Genomic DNA, 23,601 nt, shown 5'->3' on the forward strand with positions numbered 1-23,601 from the left:
GCCATCAGGTTCTTAAAGCTATAAAATTAGTACTATTTAAATGTGAATTAGATTGTACTAAAATTCTTTCAGTCAGTTCTACTGAAATATCAGGAGTCAAGTTTGAGCCCTAGTTGGGCTACACACAAGATGGTTCCAGTCTTTTTTTTTTTTTTTTTTTTTTTAAGATTTTATTTATTTATTTGTCAGAGAGAGAGAGGGAGAGAGAGCAAGCACAGGCAGACAGAATGGCAGGCAGAGGCAGAGGGAGAAGCAGGCTCCCTGATGAGCAAGGAGCCCAATGTGGGACTCGATCCCAGGATGCTGGGATCATGACCTGAGCTGAAGGCAGCTGCTTAAACAACTGAGCCACCCAGGCGTCCCAAAATGGTTCCAGTCTTAACAGTTTCGTGTCCTCTAATAAGGAAGATCATTTAATTTGCGAATTTTGTGCATGTTGTTATTAACTCCTTTGTAAAGAAAAGCAGTTGTGTACTTCTAAGATCACCATATGGCAGATTCAATCAGAGAAGCAGAACTAGCAGGAGATAGTATATATTAACACTTTTTTTTTTTTTTTTTTTTTTTTTTTTTACAAGAAATTGGCTTATACGAATGTGGGGGCTGTCTAAACAATCTAAAATCCATTGAGCAGGCCAACAGAAAGGTTGGTGAACAGGATGGGACACCACAGGTATGAGCCGAGGTTATTCCCCACAGGTGGGATTTCCTATCAAGCAAGCTTCAGCCTTGTTTTTAAGGCCTAATTGGATGAGAACCACTGTATTATCCAGGATAATCTTCCTTATTTGAAATCAGTTGATTAGGGACTTTAATTATATCTGCAAAATCCAGTAATAGCAATACCTTGGTTAGTGTTTTAATAACTGGGAGTTATACCCTGCCAAGCTGGCACAACATTTTAAGAAAATTTTTGCTTTGCCTATTTGCAGGGTAAATGCAAAAACATTTAAATACTCAATAAATAATTGCCAACACATAGGCAGTGATAACTCTAATAAAGACAAAGGCTTTCAGGGCACCTGGGTGGCTCAGTGGGTTAAGCCTCTGCCTTGGGCTCAGGTCATGATCTCAGGTTCCTGGGATCAAGCCCTGCATCGGGCTCTCTGCTCAGCAGGGAGCCTGCTTCTCCCCCTCTCTCTCTGCCTGCCTCTGCCTACCTGTGATCTCTGTCTGTCAAATAAATAAAATCTTAAAAAAAAAAAAAGACAAAGGCTTTCAATTTCAACACAGAACTGGCTGTCAAGGATATATATAGGAAGCCAGTAAATTAAAGCTTGCTATTGGGCTGCAAAGACTAGCCTGGGAGGGATGAATTCTTATATATGCCTAAATATAATATGTTTTCCCCCCAGAAATCATTCTCAAAGTTACGTTATAAGGAACCACCTTGTTTATTTCATAGTAAAAATAACCCCAAAATGACCTTCTAATAGCTCTCTGTGCTTCTAAATGGCACCTGACAGAATCAAATATAAAAGGAGGCGAATAGACACACACTTCCTGGGTTATAGATGTTGTAAAATCCTCTTTATGATCCCCTTAAGAAAGAATACAATACAGGGGCGCCTGGGTGGCTCAGTTGGTTAAGCTGCCTTTGGCTCAGGTCATGATCTCAGGTCCTGGGATCGAGCCCCACATTGGGCTCCCTGCTCAGCGGGGAGCCTGCTTCTCCCTCTGCTGCTCCCCCTGCTTGTGCTCTCTTTATCTTTCTCTTAAATGAATAAAATCTTAAAAATAAAAGCGGGGGGGGGGGAAGAAAATACAATTCAATGAGGCCACCATTGAGAGTGAAAGGGCAAATTATGTAGTGGGTGAAGTTGCTTGCAATACACATATCTGATAACGAATCTGTATCTAGAGTATTTAAAGAGCTCCCACAAATTCACATTAAGAGAAGATGTAGACCAACAGGGAACTAGACAAAAAATTGAATGGATAGCTCAATAGGATGGAAGTATGCCTAATAAACCAACGAAAATGTGCTTCTTAAGACCAGGAAAATGCACATAAAAACTATAATAAAATACTACTGCACACTCACCTGAGTGACCGAAGTTAGGAGAGCAGGAATGCTGAGTGTTGCCGGGCTGAACAGTGACCCGCTAGCAGGGTCTATGGAGCTGGAGCATGCGTGCCCCTACCCACAGTTCCACTCGAGTTTCCCCCAACCGTAGCACGTGCATACAAAGCCTGCCTGAGCATGTCCTTAGCAGCACTACTCATAATAGCCAAGGACTGGAAACAACCCAAATATCCATCTACATAGAATTGGTAAAATGGACGTATATTCAGAAGGCAGAATATTCTCCAGTAATGATAATGAGCGTGCTACTAGATGCAGCCACAGGAGGGTTTGCAAATGTAATATTGATAAAGGAATCCAGACAAAAAGTTATGTCCTGTGTAAATCATTTTGTGCCATCTCATGTAAGGTTCCGAGCCAGGCAATCTTCATCCGTTGTGTTAGAAGAGTCAGGATGGGTTTACCGTAACAGGGAGGGGTGGGACCCTTGGGAGAGGTGATGGGATGGTGGCACGAGAGGGAGCGAGAGAGGCTGTTAGTACTTTATCTGGGTGCTCAATTCCTGAGTGTGTCCGCTATGAAAATTCACCTGCCCATACACTTAAGATTTATATGCTTGCCAGGTACGGATTCATATACTTGCAAAGCCTTGCAGGATTGCTTGTGGTCAAGAGAATATGAAAACACCCCAAAACATTTACGAGTAAAAATGAGCAGCTGAACAACGCACGTAAATTCAATACTGTTAACATTTTTTAAACCACCGACACAATATGTATATTTTCTATAGATAGAAATATTTCCTAGGAAAAGGTATGAATGAAAATAATGGCCATTACTTCTGGAAAGGAGACAAGCTTCAGAATTGAGGATGATAGGCAAAGGGCTTTATTTTTGATGAATGGCATCATTTCTACAACCGGAAGTTATGTGTATATATGTTGAGTTGTAAAATTATTTTAAACCTTCCTATTTAATAAATATTGGAAGCCAGAGAGAACCAACAGTGCCGACACCCAGCTGTGTCAAGGCCCAGAACACACCTTCATGCCTTGTCCTTTCTTTATACTCCTAGGACTTTAAGTTCTGATTCAAAAACACTTTTTAAAAAATAGGATTATCATAACTTGCTCTGCGAAATAGTAAGATTTCCAGAATAAGAGAACCAGATGTGATTCCCATGTCCACAACGTACCTCGGGCCTGATTCCTCATTTGCAAATGGGGCAGACAAGAGCCTGGCACCAGCTAACTCACGGGACTGTGCCCCGTAGCAAAAGAAAATGGCCTCCAAGATCACCATCATCCCATCTGGATGTGAGTGACTGGGCCATCAGTGCCGCCTGGACTCCACAATGAGTTGTGCTCACCTGCAAAGGTACACAAGACCGTTCACTGGAGTGTGACAGAGCTTCTGTCTGTATTTTTAGTTCACCCCCCTCCTGTTAAAATGCATATTTTTGTGCGTTCTTTATAATGCCTGTAGCGCACTGCTAGGGTGATACACACAAGGATATGCGAGTAGTCAGATATTGCAGATCATGTGACATGTGGGAGACCTCTCCTGCTGAAATTCTCTTACCACAACTTTTTGAGTGAAAGGAAAGAATCGTGGGGGTCAGCACACTGAGTACAGCTGTGCATTCAATGCCTACCCTGTACCAAGGCTGGTCAGCTGTGGAAATAAAATTGTCTCGACTTTCCGTGGCCCCAGCCAGTCCAGGAGAAAATGTCCTTTTGGTCTTCAGAGAGGAAATCAGAGAGATCTATACCCTCATAGTATTTCGTCCAAGACCAGGACTCCAATCCAAGAGCATTAGATTTCCGATTTCATTCACGTCTCTTTGGCACCAGGTGCCAGCCTTCTGTCACTGGCAATGTTTAATGAGAGGTTCACTTCCTGGTGACAGTAGGTAAAGAAGAGAATCCTAGCACTGCCTTTTTTGGATGACAATGGTATCTACTCAACCAGTCAAATATCTTAACATGTTTCATCTCATTGGGTTTATTAGGCAAATTCAAATACTATTAAAAATGGGGGCATGGGGGTGGGAACTAGAAGAGGCAAGAGACTTTTATCAGGATGGTAGTTCTGGCATCCTGGTGTGTGTGTGTGTGTTTAAAACACTGCATTTAAAGTCATAATTTTCACCACAGGCTGTTCCAGTGGGGGATTGATGGCGTACTGCCTTTTTGTTCATTACTGGTTAAGCAGGAGTATTCTTCTCAGAAGACTGAAACCTACTGCTTTAGGGGCTCTTGTGAAATCATTTCAGTAAAAATACTGCCACCCAGTGTTTTATCAGGACAATCACAATAGGCCACACACTAAAAAGTAAAGTTTTCTAGAGCAAATAGCAACTAACTCATTTTCTTAGCTATATACAAAGAAGGCCTGACAGACTAATAGAACGTTCTGGCCTTAAACGTAGACTAATCCAGCCCATACTTGCTGCATAGTGCAGACAGGCTATCCCAGCCGCTGGGATTATCATTTTGATTTTAAAATATGAATTCTAAAAAAGGAAGATAATCCTGAACAAGCCTTATTCAGTTCTATTCTGAGGGATTTCATAATTTGGTTTGTCCCACTGCCTTTCTGCTGCAGCCATATTCCACGCACCCCCCACAAACTTACCTCCAGGAGAGTTCAAAGCAACCTCACAGAGCAGTTCCCTCGTGCGGGGTTGGGGGACTGTGTCTGGGGAAGCCTGTGTTCCATCCGCACCCTAGGGAGGAGCACAGTTCATTCCTAGGGCAGCTCCCTTCTCTCCTCCCTGCCACCCCACAGGCCAGAGTTCAGATTCCAGGCCCCTGCATCAGAAACTCCAGAGAGCACACATCAGCCTTTCCAAATAGTTCCTGTATGCCCATCTACAGAGGCCTGAGGTAGAGAGACCATGCTCCCCTTTCCCATGGCAGGGCAAGACTGGGGAAGTGCACAGCACCCCACATCTTTGAAAACCTTTGGCCTCCTCAACTCTTCTTAGCCCCTTCAGAGAGGATGCTGGACAGAGCTGGGATTCACATCCCCTTTGTAAGTGACCTAACACCTCCCTTTCGAAGGTGACTGTACAGAGTACCCACTATTTGGGGCCCTCCATCAGAGCTGGAATATAAGGTATAGCATGGAGGACAGTAAAGAAGGAAGGGGAAAATGAGCCGGGGGGAAATCAGAGTGAGAGATGAACCATGAGAGACTATGGACTTTGAGAAATAAACTGAGGGTTTCGGGGCGGGGGGGCGGGGATGGATAAGCCCAGTGGTGGGTATTCAAGAGGGCTCGTATTGCACTGGGAGCACTGGGTGTTAACACACAAACAATGAATGAATCATGGAACACTACATCAAACACTAATGATGTATGGTGACTAATAACATAATAAAAAATAAAATAAAATAAATGGTTGGAAAAAAAAAAAGAGCTGGGATAGAGAGAGCTCCATGACAACTTTTTGTTGCTGTCATGAGCAAAAGAGGGATGATAATAATGGGACCTACTTCTAGGGTCATTGTGAAGATCAAATAAAATAACCCAAGTAAAGGCTTCAACTATTTACTCTTATTTTTATGATTGTAGGTATTTGGTCAAGGGCATTCAGGCAGTAGAGCAAGGATTGATAGTAACATGGAAAGAGCATGAGTTCTGAGACAGACTGCAGGGCATCTGAATCCAAACTACACTGTCGCTTAGCACTTGGGGGGACCTTGAACAAGTCACCTCCGTGCAAAGTGGGAGTTACAGTCGGTGCTGCCTCCCGGGGGTGCGGAGAGACAGCCCTTGACTGGTGCCAGTCAGGTAGTGACCACTCAGTAGGCATCAGCCATGGTATTTCATTTTCTTCATCACACTTGTGTCTATGATTACTCTTATTATTAAGATTCCTATAAGAGAACAGATGAATTATCGAGGGCCTTTGTATGCCCTTTTCCCCAGTGAAATGATCTTGTCCAATATGATCTTAATGAAGGGTTGTATTAAGAAATGAACATTCAAGGGGCACCTGGGTGGCTCAGTGGGTTAAAGCCTCTGCCTTCAGCTCAGGTCATGATCCCAGGATCCTGGGATCGAGCCCCGCGTCGGACTCTCTGCTCAGCAGGGAGCCTGCTTCCCTTCCTCTCTCTCTGCCTGCCTCTCGGCCTGCTTGTGATCTCTGTCAAATAAATAAATAAAATCTTAAAAAAAAAAAAAGAAATGAACATTTGAATATAGCAGACCAAATTCTTTTTCAAGAACACCAAGGAGTACGAGATCATCTGGAGGGAATGCAAAAGGCTTGCCCCAAAAGGAAGGCATTGACTGTAAGTCTTGAAAGCCAGGTAGCACTTCACAAAGTCAAGAAGAAGTGAGAGGACATTCCAAGCAGTCACCGCAGCACAGAGGACAGAGACATCAGAGACCGGAGCAAGGCCCAGGAAGAAAGGAGACTGGAGTGGTTGCCCCAGAGGGCGTTAGCCAGAAAACCATGAACAGATTGTAAAGGCAGGTCTGGTACTGAAATCTATGGCATAAATAATGGTGAGATACTGAGGGTGTTTCCAGCAGGGAAGAGACACGAGATTTGTGTTTTATAAACATGACTGTAGTAGCAGGGGCAAGATGGTAAGGAGCGGGAGACAGCGAGACCAGAGGGACCACTGACTACTCATCCTTGGGAGAGCCATCGCAGGCTGGCAGTGAGGTGGCAGGGATGGAGAGGAGATGCTGGGGCTGAGATCTCCCCTTTCTGAGGGAAGGTCTGCATGGCTTAGTGACCAGCTAACAGGGACAGGGACACGCTGGTGATGACCCTATAATGCCTAGCTCAGGAGGCTGGGAAGGTGGTGAAACTGAATCAGGAAATGCATGAGAAGAAGACGGCATTTGGGAAGGTAGACAGGGAGTTAAATTTTAAATACCATGAGATGGAAGGATCTATAGGACTTCCAAGTGAAGATACACAGCGCTACATCATGTTAGAGCTCAGATGGGAAGTTGGACCGGGAATTGCAGATATTTGTACATTTGTAAGTCACGACTGCTGGTGAGTGCCCCCAGAGATCTTCAACATGGAGAAAAGAGTGCCAAGTGCTCTTTAAAAAAAAAGAACAAGAAGACTATGAAGAAAATGAAAAAAGATCAGAGAGATAAAAATGTCCCCAGAAGAAAACTCTTGGGTTTCAAGAAGCAAGTGTTCAACCATCCCATAGGTTTCCCTCCGCAGGAAGATCACATAGAACAAGGACTGAAAGAGACCATTGGGATGGGACCCATGACTTTATTATGAGTGTTTTCAATAGAGTGATAAGGATGGAAAGGAAAATGAACAGAAAGCAAAGACATTTGTTCAACAAATATTTATCGAGCAGCTATTACATGTCAGCCACTATTCTGGGTCCTGAGGATACCATAGCAACAAAACATAGACCCTGCACAAAAGATGGAGCCGCTGGTTGGGCTCTGTGTTTAGCAGGGACTCTGCTAGGGATTCTCTTCCTCTCCTTCTGCCCTTCCCCTGCTTATGTGCACATGCTCTTGTGCTCTCTCTCTCTCGCTAAGAGAGAATCTTAAGCAGGCTCCGTGCTCAGCATGAAGCAGACGCAGGGCTCAATCTCAGGACCCTGAGATCATGACCTGAGCCAAAATCAAGAGCGGGACCCTTAACCGACTGAGCCACCCAGGCGCCCCTTGAATATTCTTTACAGAACATTCACTAAGGATTTGGGAAGATAGGAGACTAGACAATATTTTGAGGAGAAAGGTCTGCCTGTATGGAAACTTCCTCAGGCAGTAGCGTGTCTTTCCCTCTGTCCCCAACCCCAGCTTTAATGACTCTAGCAGGTATTTATGTGGAAATCACATTCTAAGAGATCAAGAGCTTTCTTTTATTTCTCAAAGAAAAGTGATAGTTCTTAGGGAGCTTCTTGGCCAAGTATGTTGACATTTCTACACAGTGGAAAGCAGGCAGCCTGCCCATCCCTGCTTCTCCTCCCTAAACCCACCACCACCTTACCCCCATGTGACCTTGTAAAATACGGAGTCTGCCCCCACTGCCCTCTATAAATCCTCAGCAGCTTTGTTTTTCCTGAGTATTGCCGAACCAATCAACCTTTAAGTCCTGCACACAAAAAGCACAGAGTGGCCAGATGGATTTTCAACGGTTAACTGCATCCCATCCCTCTGGTCTCATCACCTCTTTGACCTTATCAGAAAAGGCCTCTTTACTGTCCTGATGACGTCTGTCCTGCATTCTCCATGACACGTAAGGCAACAATCCTCAGCCCCAGACCTGCTTGCCAGGACAGTGTCCTCTGCCCACAAATAGGTGTACTTCTTAAGACCTTCTGGTTGGGCACAGCTGTCTCAGCCCTGGATGTGGGCTGACACAGATTTCCAGTCCCGCTCGTGGAAGATCCTACTTACCTTTTCAGATGGTCGTCCCCAAGTGCCTTTACCAAGTGGAACGCCCAGCCATTAGAAGGCAGAATGAAGAAATCTGAGGACATGTCTTCATTTTTTAGGATCGCTTTTACCGGATCACTATGGATCGAGATGTATTTTTACTTATCCTGCTTGAAATGTGTTGTGCTTCCTGGATCTGAGCATTCAAATGCTCTATCACTTTTGGAAAGATCTCAGTTACCATCTCTTTACATCTCGCCACTCCTGTGTTGTACTTACTTTCCTCTTAATATCACACTAAGATGATAAAGCCTTGAATAGCTTCCTACCAGCTCCAATCGGGTCTTGCCCTCAAATCTAAGTTGCAAAAAACTTTGAGGCTTCAAGTCTCAGAGCTTCTTTTGTAGTTTTGCATGGGCTGCTCGTACATGGCCAGGTGTCACCTGGGGAAGCTGTGGGGCCTGCTTCAGTAAGGAACTGCTTTTTCTTCTCCTTGGTGTCCTGGAATGTGGCCAGCCTGAGACACTGTAAGTGAATATTCTTCATCTTGGGGTTTCCAGGCCACAGTTGCAGTAGAAACTCAAAGCATCTGTGGAGGATGAGACCTGTAGTGACAAGAGCTAACATTTCCCATTTCCTCTCCCCCAAGGATGGCTACTCTCCTTGTCATCTCTCTTCGTAGACAGACTACTTTTCTCTTTATCCTCTCCATGAAGACTCAGCCCTTTATGGACGCTGGCTTTGCTCAGAGATTCCAGGTCCAACTCAGGACTCACCTTGACCAGGTCCGTGTATTTGTCGCCATCACAGAGTTCCTGTTAGTTAATACACCATCTCTTGGTCAAGAGGATGGACTGGTGCTCCCAGCAAGGTCATGGCTTCACCTTCATTGTAATACTCTGGCCTCTACCTCCCTCTCTGCTTAGGGTTCCTGGAGATTTCCTTATATTCTTATACAAGCAAAGCATTTAAAGGGGCATATGTTTATTTTTTTAAGCATTTCTAGGCATGATGTTGAGGGAGATTTTGGGGGGATATAAATACTTCCTGGGACTTGGGCTGGGAGGATTCTGAGGTATGAGATGCTCTCTCCAATACTGAACTTCAGTCTTTCACTGTGGGGCTGGCTTTAAAACATACCTCCTATTGGCCACTTTCCCTTTCAAGCAGTATCTCCTGAACCCCCTGCTGACTCCCTTTGTCTTCCAAAGACCTAATGGCCCTTAACCTTATTTCAGGGTCTGTCCGCTTCTTTTAGGTACTGCCCACATAAGACCATGTAATTCTAGCAACTAGATGTTTTTAGAGGGGGCTTCTAAAATATTATTAGTGCCTGTTCAGGGAACTCCATTTTGTCTTTGAACAAACAGTATTACCTTGGGGAAAATGCATATACTGTAGTATTAACAAGGGGGAAAAAGTATGTAAGGTTGTCCTGTGTAAAAATACATAGGAATGTCTCAAAGAAAAGATTTCAAAAGTTTAACATTCCCTATATGATGGGATTACAGGTGATCCTCTCCAACCTCTTCATACTGTCAAAAATATCTATGATAAATGTGTATCACTTTGATAAACAGATAAAAATTCCAAAATTAAAAAAAAAATCTATAGTAATTTTTTACCAAATTGGGAGACAGAAATGGCAAGGAAACTGGAAGCATTCTCCTCGACCTCATTCAATGCGAGGAACACTTCCTCTCCACTGGGCCTGTTCTGTCAACCTCTTTCCCTGGCCTTGATCTGTCTTAGCTAGCATTCAAACCAGTCCCAATAGGCTCAGCTTATCAAGTTTATCCCACAAATTTGCCTTCTTTTGTATCTCTAAATCCTAAGAACTGCCCAATACCTTTTAAAACAAACAAACAAACAAACAAACTCTAGGAACTTCAGTAGGTGAGCTCTGCTGGGATGCCTTCGGTACAATGAAAAGGACACAAGCTGGACAGTTGAACTTGACCCTGCCTTGCCCTCTGTCTTACCTGATGTGAGCTTGAACAAATTGCTTATCCCTAATTCTCTCTGAATGTCAGCGTTATCCTCTAGGTCTCTTCTGGGTTTTAGGACTTTTGTCTCCAGTCACCAGGAAAAGAATGAGAATCTTGGGGAAGAGACTTATTGGCAATTAAGTAAGGAGGCTACTCAATAAACAATAGCCACGTGGGCAACGTCGGGTAAGAACCACAAACACCTCTGATTTAAGAGGCAGTGTTAGTTCCCTGACGTATGTGGTATTGAGCATAGGTGTCCACAAGTCCTTTCCTGATAGCGTTTTGGCAAGAATCTTTAAAATACTCTATGCGAAGATCGTTAATTCTAACTGGCATCTTTTTAGTACTGATGAGCGCTGTTCCGGGCAATGGGGAATTGACAGAGAACAAAATAGACGAGTAGCCTTGTTTTAATGAGGTTTAGAGTTCAGAAAAACACTTGACCCACAGTAGCCATTCAATGAATATTGGCCATTATGATGGCCCATTAGTATGTGGGTGTGAGGAGTAAAGGTAGTGGAGCCCTGCTTTACACACAGGCCCCCCACACAAGGAGCACCAGCTCCTAAGAGAACTCCCTGAGTTCAGACATCCCGAGACCAGACTCAACTTGGTCTGGTCCCTCCGAGCTGACCTCCTGGGAGAGACGGCAGATTAGATAACCAGCCCCTCTGGGGTCATTACTGCCTGGATCTCTTGGACTCACTAGGAAGAACTGAGAAGCCCCCCCACGCAACTGTTGGCCAGAACTTGGTCGTTGGGACAGTCCCCTGCTGCAGCCAATGCCATATGGCTGAACCGGATGGATGACCCCAGTGCAAATGTCCCCCACCCCCTCTGCCTGCCAGGTCCCCCCAATGCTCTGCTCCCGTGGCCTCCCTTTTGCTTGCCCTTCACATGTTCCCCAGGTGCTCCAGCCAACTGACAGGGCCAAGTGTCTGTGAATGCTAGACTTGTGTGACATGTGATAGATTAAGATACCTAAGAGCTTGAGGTTGGGCACAGGAGCAGCATTGCCCATCGGAACACTGTCGGCCATGCCTTGGTTTTCTCAACTCAGGAGGAACGGATCTTGAATGCAGAGGCCCTGACCCTGGTCCCTGCTTACTTGGGCTGTTGGTGTCCTATGTTGTGTTTTCACCTGAATTCTTCAAAGCAGCTGCTCTTCCACCAGAGGTAGGCTGCACGTGTGGGAAAAACCTCAGCCTGGCTTCATGGGAGGCACAATCATGTCAGCCACTTTACTCTCTGCGGGTCAGATCCCACTGGGGGCAGCTGAGAGAGGACCAGATCCTGTGGTTTTACAACATGCACCACACAGCCCTGGGGCTTCCTCAGTGACACCTTCTGGAGCTGCCACCCAAGGGTTAGGTGGAGGGTCCTAAGTCTACCCCTCCACTCCCCCTCACCACAGCAACACTGCTTTTAACTGCTGTGTGTTCTGCGCTTCCAGGGAAGATTTTAGTTCGAGAAAAAAAAAAAAAGGTTGGAAGATACATATATTATAGATGCACACACACTGTGTGTATGTATATACACACACACTAGATAATTGCTACTCTCTATTTCCGCAAAAACACCCTAGGATTTCTTTTGTGACTATGGTCAACGTTTGCATCAGATGGGTAAGTCAGGCAGATGATGGTTTGTACAAATTCAAAGTTTTAATGGCTGTTAAATAATAAAAGAAAGGATATTTGCACTATGTACATTCTGTCCACTTACGGTACTCTCAGCTGGCCATGCACATTTTATTGCACATATCAACAGTGTACAAGGATCTTGAAGACGTCTTAGCCATACAAGGACTGCATTTAAAAGGAAAAAAAGCCATTGCACAAAATATTGAAGCCATTTGTATTATACAGCCAACTTTAAGAAAAATATTGAAGATTAGTATCAAAAGAAATATTTTTAATTTGGGGGAAAAAATCTCTCAGAACAAGGATTACAGAGCTTCATGTTTGCCGTATATACACGTAAAAAAACATTTCAGGACCCTGCGTTCTGAATGCCCATCAAGGTGCAGCAATCTAAATTCCTATTTCTATATCGACCTTGGCATGTTGTTGACATTGAATACGCTCTTTGCCCAAGATGCCTTTCTCTTTTACATCATTATGCTGTTTGACAAAACAGGTATTTGTGCAGTACAGAAGAATATTAAAATATAGTTTAAGTTAGGTTAAAGTGCACAGTACATTTGATAGGAAATAACTGCTAGCTGCCAATCCAAACGACCATTTCCAGTAACTGCCCCCCACCTCTCGCCCAGCAGAGGGCAGTCTTGGCATTGACCTAAGGTCGTGTGTTCACCGCATACTGCCCTCCTGCGGTCTTGTTTTGCATTCACCCTTCTATTTCTCTTACGAATTGTGGCGGCTGCTGCTCTCAAAACTTACAGTGGCTTTCACAGAAGTGAAGCTGCCGTCAGCCTTCACGAGACTTTGAAAGACGAATGACCAGGCTATCTGTAACTGCAGGGTCAACGCGCATGCATGTAACCGTGTCTGTGACGCCGTACGTGGCTGTCTCGAGCCAACATGGGTGGTCCCTTTCCTTTGCTGGCTCTTCTCCAGTCATGTGTTGACGGAACTTCCTCCTTCCTAGGCTACTCAGTCTTCCGGACACCACTTACCTAAGCCTTCTCCTAAGCCTGCCTTGGTGTAGCAGGCAGCTGCCCCACCAACTGGCTAACTCATTTCTGAGTTACCAGAGACCGTGAATCTCGCAGTGTTTTATGGAAGTGCCAACTAAATTACAACACAATGAGCACGTCTGCTCTGAATCGTTTCCTCTTTTAAGACTGGCGGGTGTGAGAAGGGCCGGTTTCCTGATCCAGGTCCCATGTGCCGTCCGCCATTCTCACTCACTCAGTCAAAGCTGTCCTTACAAAAGCTTTTGATCAAACAATGCACTTTTTATTACCTCTACTTACCTAGACCATTTCCTTGATATCTACCTTTGGTGCTAGACTTTCTTTCGTTAGCCAAGTTGCAGTGCAAAATTATACTTCAAGACACATGATGCTAACACTTACTACGTCTTTGTGTTAAAACGTGAATGTTTTGTGCATACCAAAATAAGTCTGAATCCAAAAAAATAATTGTTCACATTTCATCTTCAAGTTTAATATGCCTTTTTTTTCATCACAGCTATTTACAAATAACTTTGGGGTGCTCTCTTGATTTCAGTCAGTTCGTTATATGAGAGGATAACAGGGCTGCTGGAATGTAGGAAACTGGATGGAATGCAGAAATATAAATAAAACCAATGTTCCAGAAACCAAAGTGTAAATAATGCCTCCCCAGAAAACAGTTCTTGTCACAGAAGCACCTGTTTTTGGCTTTTTTTTTTTTTTTTGGCTGAGTCCCATACACCAGAAAACATGATTACCGAGACCTAGAACTACTGCACACCAAAGAGGATAGAAAATAATTCAATATTTATAATATTAAAATAAAGTGTTTAACCACAAAAAAGCAGTAATAAAATAGTTTCCTAATTTACAATTTGCATCCAAAGGATGAATAACAACTCACTAATAAATAATATTTATATAAATATTTTGTATGTCGAAAATAGTTTTTTAAAAGGCAATGGTCTCAAGAAACGTCTTGAAAAATTTGATGGTGGAATACCTGATTGAGTCCCCCTCCCCCCACTAAATACACAAGAAGTTTGGTTGGAATAAAACGAGTGCATCTTGTTGCAAAAACGGTTGTGCTTGGTGTGTTGGTAATGGCAGTAGGTGAGCGTGGAAGGGATGAAGGAGGTTGTAAAAGGCATTGATGTGCTGCTCAGTCCTTCAGTGACAGCTCCCTCACTGGCTTTAAGGTCAATATCTCTCAAATCTTAACAATGGAAGTCAGTTCTGAAAGGCAGAAAATCTTCCCTTCTGTCCTCCCTTCAATGCAACCAGAGCCAGGAGCTGACAGGCAGTGAGCGGGAGGGTAGGAGGAACAGGTGCTGAGAGCAGAGTTCAAGATCTCTGACGAGACAAGAGTCTGAACCAACCCAAAGGAGAGAGGAGCTGGTTTCATGTGAACAGAGTCTTTGTTACCGTTACATCTAGTAAGGCTTGAACGGTAATGCCCACTTTGACCAAGCCTTTCTCTTCAAGGATGTGGTGGGGTAGACACAGTTTTTCCTAAAAGGAAGAAGAACAAAATGTCAATTTTTAGATGACCAAAAACATAATCATAAAATCTTAGAGGACACCACTGACAGGAGTTAAGTTGAGCTCTGACATAGGCCTGTCTGAGTATCTCGGACTGTGCTCCCTCCCTTGCTTTCAACCCATTGGCAAGGATCTTTTCCATGTTTGCAGAGAAAATGACGATTTTTCACAAGTGAAGGTTGTTTCAGAAGGTCTCCCAAGCATCTTGAAATAAGCAATAGATTGAAACATTTAAAAAAAAACAAACCAAGGGGTGCCTGGGTGGCTCAGTGGGTTAAAGCCTCTGCCTTCGGTCATGATCCCAGGGTCCTGGGATCCAGCCCCACATCGCATGGGGCTCTCTGCTCAGCTGAGAGCCTGCTTCCTCCTCTCTGCCTACTTGAGATCTGTCAAATAAATAAATAAAATCTTTAAAAAAATCCTTAAAAAAAAAAAAACAAACAACCTGTATGCTAAATAACTGAGCTAAAGAGTCAGGTGGAAACCAAACACCAACTATATTAGCTTACATTCTTGTAAAGCAAAATGGCGCAGAGCCTCTCACACGTTGTAAAGGAACTAGTACACTCATTTATACAGACCATGCACCATTCTACTGGCCATAAACCTTGATTTTATTTGCTGTGATCTCTGAAATAGAGGTATGCTGGTAGCCTTGGTATCCTTTCTTCATGGTTTATGAACAGCCTTGTAAATAAGTAATTTTAACCACAGCCTTCAACAGTCTCTCTGTTAGGACTCTTTCATAAAACTGTCAAAGACACAAATGTCCTGTTACTTTCTCATGTTGTATTTTTGCTCTTGGGAAATGGCCGGTATATACAAGTCAAGGAAAATAATCAACGCAAATCACTCCTTGGGTAGAGAACCCCGCACGCTCAACGAAGCAGTTTATAAAAGAACACAACAAAATAATCTCAGACCTTTGTCATCTGGCTCTGGAGTGAGGGGAATCTCCTTGGCTAGGAAAAGACTTCACAGCAAATACCTCCTCTTGTCTACAGATCATGGTATGTCCTCCACAGCCCAACGAGTGTTGTTTTTAAGGACAGTTTAAATGAGATATGTGTAACGCCCCAGGCAGCGGATGCAGGGTTTAACATGAGGCCAGTTAGGGTCTTGGACACTTCTGCTTCATTTCATGTGACTCTTGCTTGAAGAACCAGATCTTCCTGCCTCCTCAGTGCAGAGCTCTCCATAAATTACCGCAAATATAGGCATGCTGCTCTTAGAAAAATCTTCAAAGGACATGCCGTGACATCTCCAGTAAGTTGTTCCACCATCTGAAAATGTCATTCTCCTGCACTCTCTCCATCACCTTATGACCCCTATCCCTCCTCCTTCCCTAACTTGTGGTAAATGCAGAGTACCTCAGACTCTCTGTCTGGCACCAGGTCTTAAGAAATGGTCATGTCAACATAAGGCAACTGATTCTTTAGAACACAATTTTAACCATTATTTTGCATGTCTGCTCTGTACCATAATAGGATTATCTTGTCAATCGCATAGTTGGTGGACATTCATTTATGCTGCTAGACAACCTAGTAGCCCCATGTCAGCCTGAGGAAGGATGGAAGGCTCTGTGTGAGCTGGGCATCACGAGCCACGCATGAGGCCAAGATGGGCCATAGCCAGACGTCAGGGTACATCCTCTCCCCATGCCACCTGTCACAGGCTTGTGAAAGCACCTCAATTTGGCATTTCATTGCTAAGGTTGGTTCCACAGGGGCAGGGGTGTGTTTACCCCATTCTTATGATCTCCACAGCACCCCAGTTGACATCAGTCTTTGTTGGAAATTACAAATGGCCACTATTATGGTTAAGCTTCTGGTATGAGGCATTACTTGGGGGGGGGGGAATAAAGTCTTCTATTTACACCATATGCTAAAATCAATTCAAAATGAATTAATAGTTAAATGAACATCTCTCCTAATAAAACAGAGATGAATCATTAGCATTTTCTTTTATAAATAAATGGAGAATTTTCTAAGCTAAAAAATGATCCAAAAATTACAAAAGATAAAACAATTGATTGCCTTAAAGTTTAAAGCTTCTTAAGTGTCAAAAAAAACAAAAAAACAAACCAAATTGGGGCTCCGAGGAGGCTCAGTTGGTTGAGCATCTGTCTTTGGCTCAGGTCAGGATCCCAGGGTCCTGGGATTGAGCCTAGCATCAGGCTCCCTGCTCATCGGGGAACCTGCTTTGCCCTCTGCCTGCTGCTCCCCCTGCTTGTGTACTTTCTCTCTGTCAAATAAATAAATAAAATCTTTTTAAAAAACCCCAAATTAATTAAAAGATAAACAACAAACTCTAAAGAAGTATTTGGATCAAATTACAAAGGGTTTTATGAGCACGTTGATTCAATGAATCATCGAGAAAAGCAGTAACAGATCAATAGAACGCTCGGTAAGGAACGCAAATAGAAATCTTAAAAGAATAAATACTCCCAAGGCATTTTGAAAGACACTTTGCTTCTTGACCACAGTGTTTAAGTCCTAAATGTGCCTGAATTCAAGTACTAATATTTCCACAGGGTCTAAACTCTGTGTACAGCATGGCTTTTATGGGGCTATGTGCCCTAAACTCAGTCCTGCTTGAGATGCAACATGGCCCCATTAATGGCTGCACTGGTCCCTCTGAGGAGTGCTGGCTCCAGGGTTCCAAGCTAGTGGCCATGGTTGGGAAGGGTTAGGGGCTCCAAAGAGACAGGGAGGGGAAAAGTACTGAGATCTCAACCTCCCACTGATAGTACTTCTGGAGACGACACAGACTGAGCTACCTTACTCGGCCTTTAGTTTTCCAAGCGGCATTTCTCACCTTCTTGGTCTCCTCACTCGTAAATCCGGTGTGGAGCCCACGAGTCTCACTTCGACCCTCAGAGCTGGCAATGAGAAGTACACAGAGGACATAAAAAGGTACTTCTCAATTCCTTTCTGCCTTTCTCCTTTCATTCAGATGCCCTAAAGAAACCCAGAAGTACCCTCAGATTACTTGGATGGTGTCGGAGGTACCTACAAAGACTGGCCTAAGGTAACAGAAACATAAAAACGCAGCAGTTCTGTTATTTTACGACAGGACTGGAATGAAGACTGATAGGAATGATGAGTTGAGGCACTGGCTGACAGGCTGAGCGAGGGGAGCCTGCTGGAAATGAAGAGGGTAGCCAGGATGGCCTGAAGGCCATCTTCTACCACACTAGTCCTGCCTCTGCATAGGCCAGGGGGTTTCGGGGGGAGGGTCCCAGAAGTGACCCAGAAGCTGGGAGAGAGAAGGAATGGCTGTACATTTATAATTGGATCAGAAGTGACAGAGAAGGGCCACGTAAACCTGGATGAAAGGGATTTAAAGCAGAGAACACTGTACGTTCACACTGACTTTAAATGCATTTAAATTTATCCATCGTTAGAGGAGCCTAGCAGCTTTCCTGGAGAACACGGCACCACTGTTGTGTTTCCTTTTAAAGCACAGGGCAGAGTCATAAAGGAGTATCTTCCATAAACACAGAGCTTCCCATGGCCCCTGAAGAGCTCGTACTCTGTGTTGCTTCTCCAATGGCGGAATCAGTAAAGGTTCCCTCACAGCCCGTCACCCAACTCTTTCTAGAGCCCCAGCAAACAGGGAAGCCATAAGCAGTAAATGCGAACTCAGAAAGATCTCTGGGGCCCCTCCTACATGCTGGGGGCCAACACTACGGATCTGCATTGCTTATTTCATTAGGACAGCTGTGCAAGGCAGATGTAATAGCTCTCTTTTCCAGATGACAAAACTGATACGTAGAGAGGTTAAGTAACTTTGTTAAAGTCCCAAAGCTGGTAAGTATAGGAGCCAGGATTTGAACACGCGTCTCCTCTCCCAGTCCGGGCTCTTTCTACAACATCAGGCAGCTGCCCAGAAATTCCTTCATCTGGAGGTGAATCTGTGCCCTGGGGACAGGAAAGGGCCTCTATCCTGAGAAGCACCATTAAATTTCACATTGGGTGGGGGGTCACAGAACCCTCGATTCGGGGACAGGCGTTAGCTCTGCGACCTGGTTTGTTGGGCTTCTCATCAAGAGCAACAGACCTCTGGGCCGGGCGGAAGAGGCCTCCCGGGAGCACGGCCGCCTGGCTCTCCTCTTTCTACAGTTCCTTGTGCTCCCACACAGCCAGGGACCTCCTCCCCGGCCAGCCGCTGGACTAAGATGAAGTCACTGATGCCTGCACTGTTCAGATCTGTCAGTCTGTTTCTCAAACGCCCTTTCCTGCCCCTGAAGTGAATGAACTTGAAGCAGGACCATCTATGTTATTTGCACATGAGCGAGCTTCAAGTTCCCGCCACCTGAGCATTCTGGGGTCGGTTTCTTCCCATGTAAAACGGAGACCATGTCCCACTCCTAGAGACTTGTCACCTTCTGTTCGAGTCTCTGCCTTCCAGCCCTGCCACCACCAAGTGCGTCCTCCCTCGGGAATACTTCATTCTCCACGCGTATTTGCTCGTTTCCTCACTTCCCGAACCTGCACCCCTGTCCCCTGGCGATTCCTATATACCTTTCAGGTCTCAGGGTAAAAACATCGCAGTTCCGGAAAGGCTTTGCAGACTCCCCGTTCCCTACCTACAGAATCTTGTATCACCCTGAATTCCATTTGCTTTGTCCACTAGGTCAGGGGTCCAAAACCCACTGCCTGCAGGCCAAGTCAGTCCACAGCCTGTTTTTGTAAATAAAGTTTGACTGGAACACACCCATCCCTGTTCATAGGGGGTTGCTGACGGTTGCTCTCAAACTGTTATCAGCAGAGCGGAGTGGCTGTCCCATAGACTGCAGAGGCCACAAAGCCCGCCATATTTATCATCTGGTACTCGACAGAAAAATGTTGCTGACCCCCGGTCTAGACTGCAGGATTTTTGAAGACAGGGTCACGTATCCCCAAGGTCTACGACAGAGCCTTACTCTAAGAGTGTTCCTTCGGTATTAGAAGAACGAATAAATGAACACAAGCACAAATAAAATCACACTGAAGAGCCAAGGAACTGGACCTTGATGGTCTCAAAGAAGGAAAAAAGTGCACGTTCTCTATATATCTGATTGTTTATTGAGAACTACTTCCAAAATATGAATCCTAATTTTAAACCTAAATCCCCTGAAATAAAATGGTATTAAAATATTTTTCATTTAATCCAAAACCACTTTCAGGCTTCTGAAATTTTAATCGGTTGTCTAGTACTGGACCCTGTAAGGTGAGACATCCTTTGTCCTTAGGATGTCTTGTCCTTATAGAGCAACATGGATTTTAGAGAGATAACCCTAGCCACCATGCACTGAATTTAATTTCTTAGTCACAAAAAAAGGTATCAGGGTATCAAGCGCCTTTTTTTTAAAACCTATTTTCATTGATGAAATTCCTACTCGGTTGTCTTACTTTTGAGTTCTGCGGGACCCCTCACCACCAACCCCATTCTGTGAGTGTCTTGCCCCGAACACTGAGCCACATGTGAATCATAAATCCATAAATAGAGGGAATGAAAAGACATTAGTTGTGACATATTGTGGAAATCCTTATACTGAGGGGTGAGCTGTCACCAGTTGGAGGAGCTGGAGAAAGAGAACTTTCTCTTTCAAATAGATCTTTCTATCTCAAAGACAGAACATAAATAAACAATGGGTTCCTTTTATCAGGCACTGAAGGTACTGGAAAAATGGTCCTTCTTGTGTGAGGAAGGAGATTTAGGATGCACATATAAATCATAGAACTAAATCCCTGCCCACCGCTCAGACAACAAGCACATCAGCTTACATCCCCAGTCATGCTGTAATGGCGGGCCTCATGCGAGCATATGGGTTGGTGTGTGGGTACCTCAGGGAAGAACCGTGGAGAGAGGCTTAATATTCTAAATAGAAATGAACAGCCTGACAATGGGCAAGACAGTTCATTCCAAGTTTTGCCTAAAGGGCTAAATTAATTATGTTCTGCTAGTTACCATACCACTTGATTGAAAAAAAAAATACCACCCCACAGATCCCAAGAGGAGCAGCACGTTAGGGAACAGATACATTAATGGCATGAGAAATGAAAGCGCATCCAAAGAATCCTTGGATGCCAGGACTGAAATATGAACATAGCCTAAGAATGCCATCAAGTCAGCACTGAAAATTAAATCTGATCTCACATGATTGCTCTACTCAGTTTTTATGGATAGAATTTTCTTTCAAGTGCCACCCTGTAAGTCATGGCTCTTCTTCTCTTTTGCCCCCCACCCCTCCCAAAGAAGAAAAAAAAAACCCAAACAGGGATCATTAAGGGAAGCCACAGTGCACTGCAGAGCTGGGTGGAGACCCAGAGAGCTGCTCTGGGGTGGGGGGTGGGGGCCACAGGTCAGGGCATCAATGGGCTGATTGGAACCTGGAATAATCACCCGCAATGTGTTTATTAAACAACTTATGGCTCAGGGTGTTCATTAGACTTTGCACAAAGGGCTTTTATTGTGTTACAGATTGAAGAGTACAAGATAGCACCAAAAGCAATTCAGTACATCTGTGGGTTATTTATACACAGCCGAGGTTAGCTAAGTGGCGTCTGCATACCCTGTATTTCACCAATCCACACAAAATCAGGAGGAAACAGCTCAGGTAATATGTAAAGAATATTCCCATTAGAAAATCTGATTTAGCAACAAAGAATATTTATAAATATACTCTTCTAATTGTGTGGTTCTTCAATATTCTCAAGTCCCCTGGATTCATGGAAACATTCAGAAAAATAAAATTATCTTCTTAGAAGCCATCGATGTAGACCCTTTGCATATGAGTAAACTAGAAATTTATCTTGAGGAAGTTAATGTCATCATCTCCTGAATTTAAGAAACAGTATTTGGCAATCGGATGTAATGCAAAGCCTAGGGGAAGCTGTCTGAACCATGGGGCAGGGCGTTCTCATATTAGAGAAAGACATCCCAGAACCAGGAATATCTTGGCCAAGAAAAGATTCTAGTGGGTTTTTTTCTTTTAGTTACAAACTGATCACATTGCTCCAAAAGTTATATATTAACTATATATAATCCTGTAAGCTCACTTAAGGTAGAAGCAGCTTGCTAATGTCACTGGAAAACAAAGGCTAAATAGACATTTGAAGTCATTAGGGACACTACATTCTTCTAAAATATGAGCCTTCTTTTTGTTGGCTTCTGCCATAGTAACCCAAGTGCTAGGACCAAGATGTTCCATGACTCATGGCTTTATTTGAAAGCAAATACAGTCAAACCCATCACATTCTTGACCTGCAGTTATGATGTGATGTAGCAAAAAAGAAAAACGACCCATTACATTATTAAAAATATAAATCCCTTCTGAAAAACGCTTTTCTAAGAGCTCAGAGTAGACCTAACAGGGAGCAAAAAGTAAAAATATGCGCCAAGTGACGTGCAAGAGAATCCTCCAGGTGGCGCTCTAACAGCCATGGACCCTCCTTCCAGCGACCCCCTGCACAGCTAGGTCTCACGCGGCAGGGCAGGGCAGAGGGGCTTCCTCCCTGTGGAAGTGGGCAGCAATGCTCCCTGGTGCCCCTCACAGCTCCCATGGCAAGCAACAGGGAGGAAGCCAACTGCATGGCCAGCAAAGCAGTCATTTGCCAATGGCATTTTTCAACTTGGTCAATAATGGTATTACTAAAGACTTTAATAGGCCAAATAGGGCCCCAAATGCCAGTTTTCTGTCTCCTCTGCAAGGTAGCCCTTCTACACAATTGCCCAGTCCCGAATTAGGATCCAACACTGACCCAAAGGAAAGATTTCCATACCCTAAATCCCCTCTGCTCCTGTTCGAGAATCTTCTGCTCTACCCAGGGCAGCGAAGCTCCCTGGGAGAGAGAGAAGAACTGCAGTGCACTACTGCCGGCACTATGGGAATGAGAAAGCGTGAGGCCTGGATACACTGGTCGCTGTCTTCCAGTGAGGGGGAGAAATTCTTTAACGGCAACTGCGTTCTATGAAATAGTTTGTGCTTTGGGAAAATCGGACGCGTAATGTCCGACTTCAGAACTCCAGAGATCACTCAAGAGATGACTAGGAGGGAAGTCGGCCAGGCAAAGGCTCAGATGGCGGAAGGGGCCTGCGATGGATCAGGGTGACATAGCAGAGGGAGTGTGGGTGCACATGCAGGCGTTAGGCGGACAGAGCATTCCAGCGATAAGTGATATAGATCAGCACTATAAAGAGAATATGGACAAGACAGAAGCTTAGAAGGTCCCTGGAGCGGAGGGCAGAAGTTGGTGGTGGGGGTTTCTCCCCAAGTGCCAGCAGAGTGTCAACAGTCTTTCGAATGTGCTGAAAGTCCGACTGCAGGATGTCATACGGAGAGCAGAGGTCAGCCTATTCCGTGGGCAGCCATTAGAACAGAAAGAGACAGTGCATACAATTAAAAATACACAGAAGAACAGGTGGAAACAAGTACACATTTCTGGTTACTAGCAAATGGCAAGAGTAACCCCTTATTTCAAGCAGGTAAAACCCATTCCACCATCAAAGATTTTTCTTAACCCATTACAAAAGAAAAGTAGCATACCCAACATGTTTTCTGCAAACAGCACAAAGAAATCCTCCACCCATGATGCCAACACTAAGGAATGGCACGTTCTGCAATTTATAGGTCATTCTGGCATCGAAATGGTTCGAATATTTCAGTGGTATCACGTGCTGACCAAGGGCGTAAGAATAAGAGCTCTTCACTAGGGACACTGAGGACATAACCTTACCTAAGGGAAAAATATAAACTTCCAAGTTGAGTCCCCACCTGTCCTCACCATTCTCAATGTGGTCTTCAGCCTGGTTTATGAAAACTGAATGAATATAAGTGAGTTCTCGCTGATAGGTGATACGTACATCTAATTTTTTTTGTTTTAAGGGTTATTGATAAACTCTGGGGAATGCTGGTTTTAATTATGTTCCTAACACGTGTCAGAAAGTACATTAAATTTCATGTTTTTGCAGCCACCCATAAGCCAAAGTCTAGAGGAGCCTTCTCAGATGTGCAGTTAGAATAAAAGTACACGCCC

General features: G+C 44.3%; 1 protein-coding gene across 4 annotated transcripts in view; it reads right to left on the reverse strand.

Moving 5' to 3' along the window:
- Positions 1 to 13,501: 13,501 nt before the first annotated feature.
- The window catches only part of LRCH1 (leucine rich repeats and calponin homology domain containing 1), a 197,371-nt gene continuing 187,271 nt past the window's right edge, over positions 13,502 to 23,601 (reverse strand). For 2 of the 4 annotated variants that reach the window (XM_047723439.1, XM_047723441.1), the window contains one exon: positions 13,502 to 14,548. In XM_047723439.1, the coding sequence (XP_047579395.1) occupies positions 14,438 to 14,548 (111 nt within the window). In that variant the 3' untranslated portion in view covers positions 13,502 to 14,437. Of the gene's footprint in view, positions 14,549 to 16,778; positions 22,919 to 23,601 lie in introns of those variants that run through there. The other 2 variants (XM_047723438.1, XM_047723440.1) reach the window with 2 other exon arrangements.

Source organism: Lutra lutra, chromosome 3 (assembly GCF_902655055.1).
Source record: "Lutra lutra chromosome 3, mLutLut1.2, whole genome shotgun sequence".
Lineage (NCBI taxonomy): Eukaryota > Metazoa > Chordata > Mammalia > Carnivora > Mustelidae > Lutra > Lutra lutra.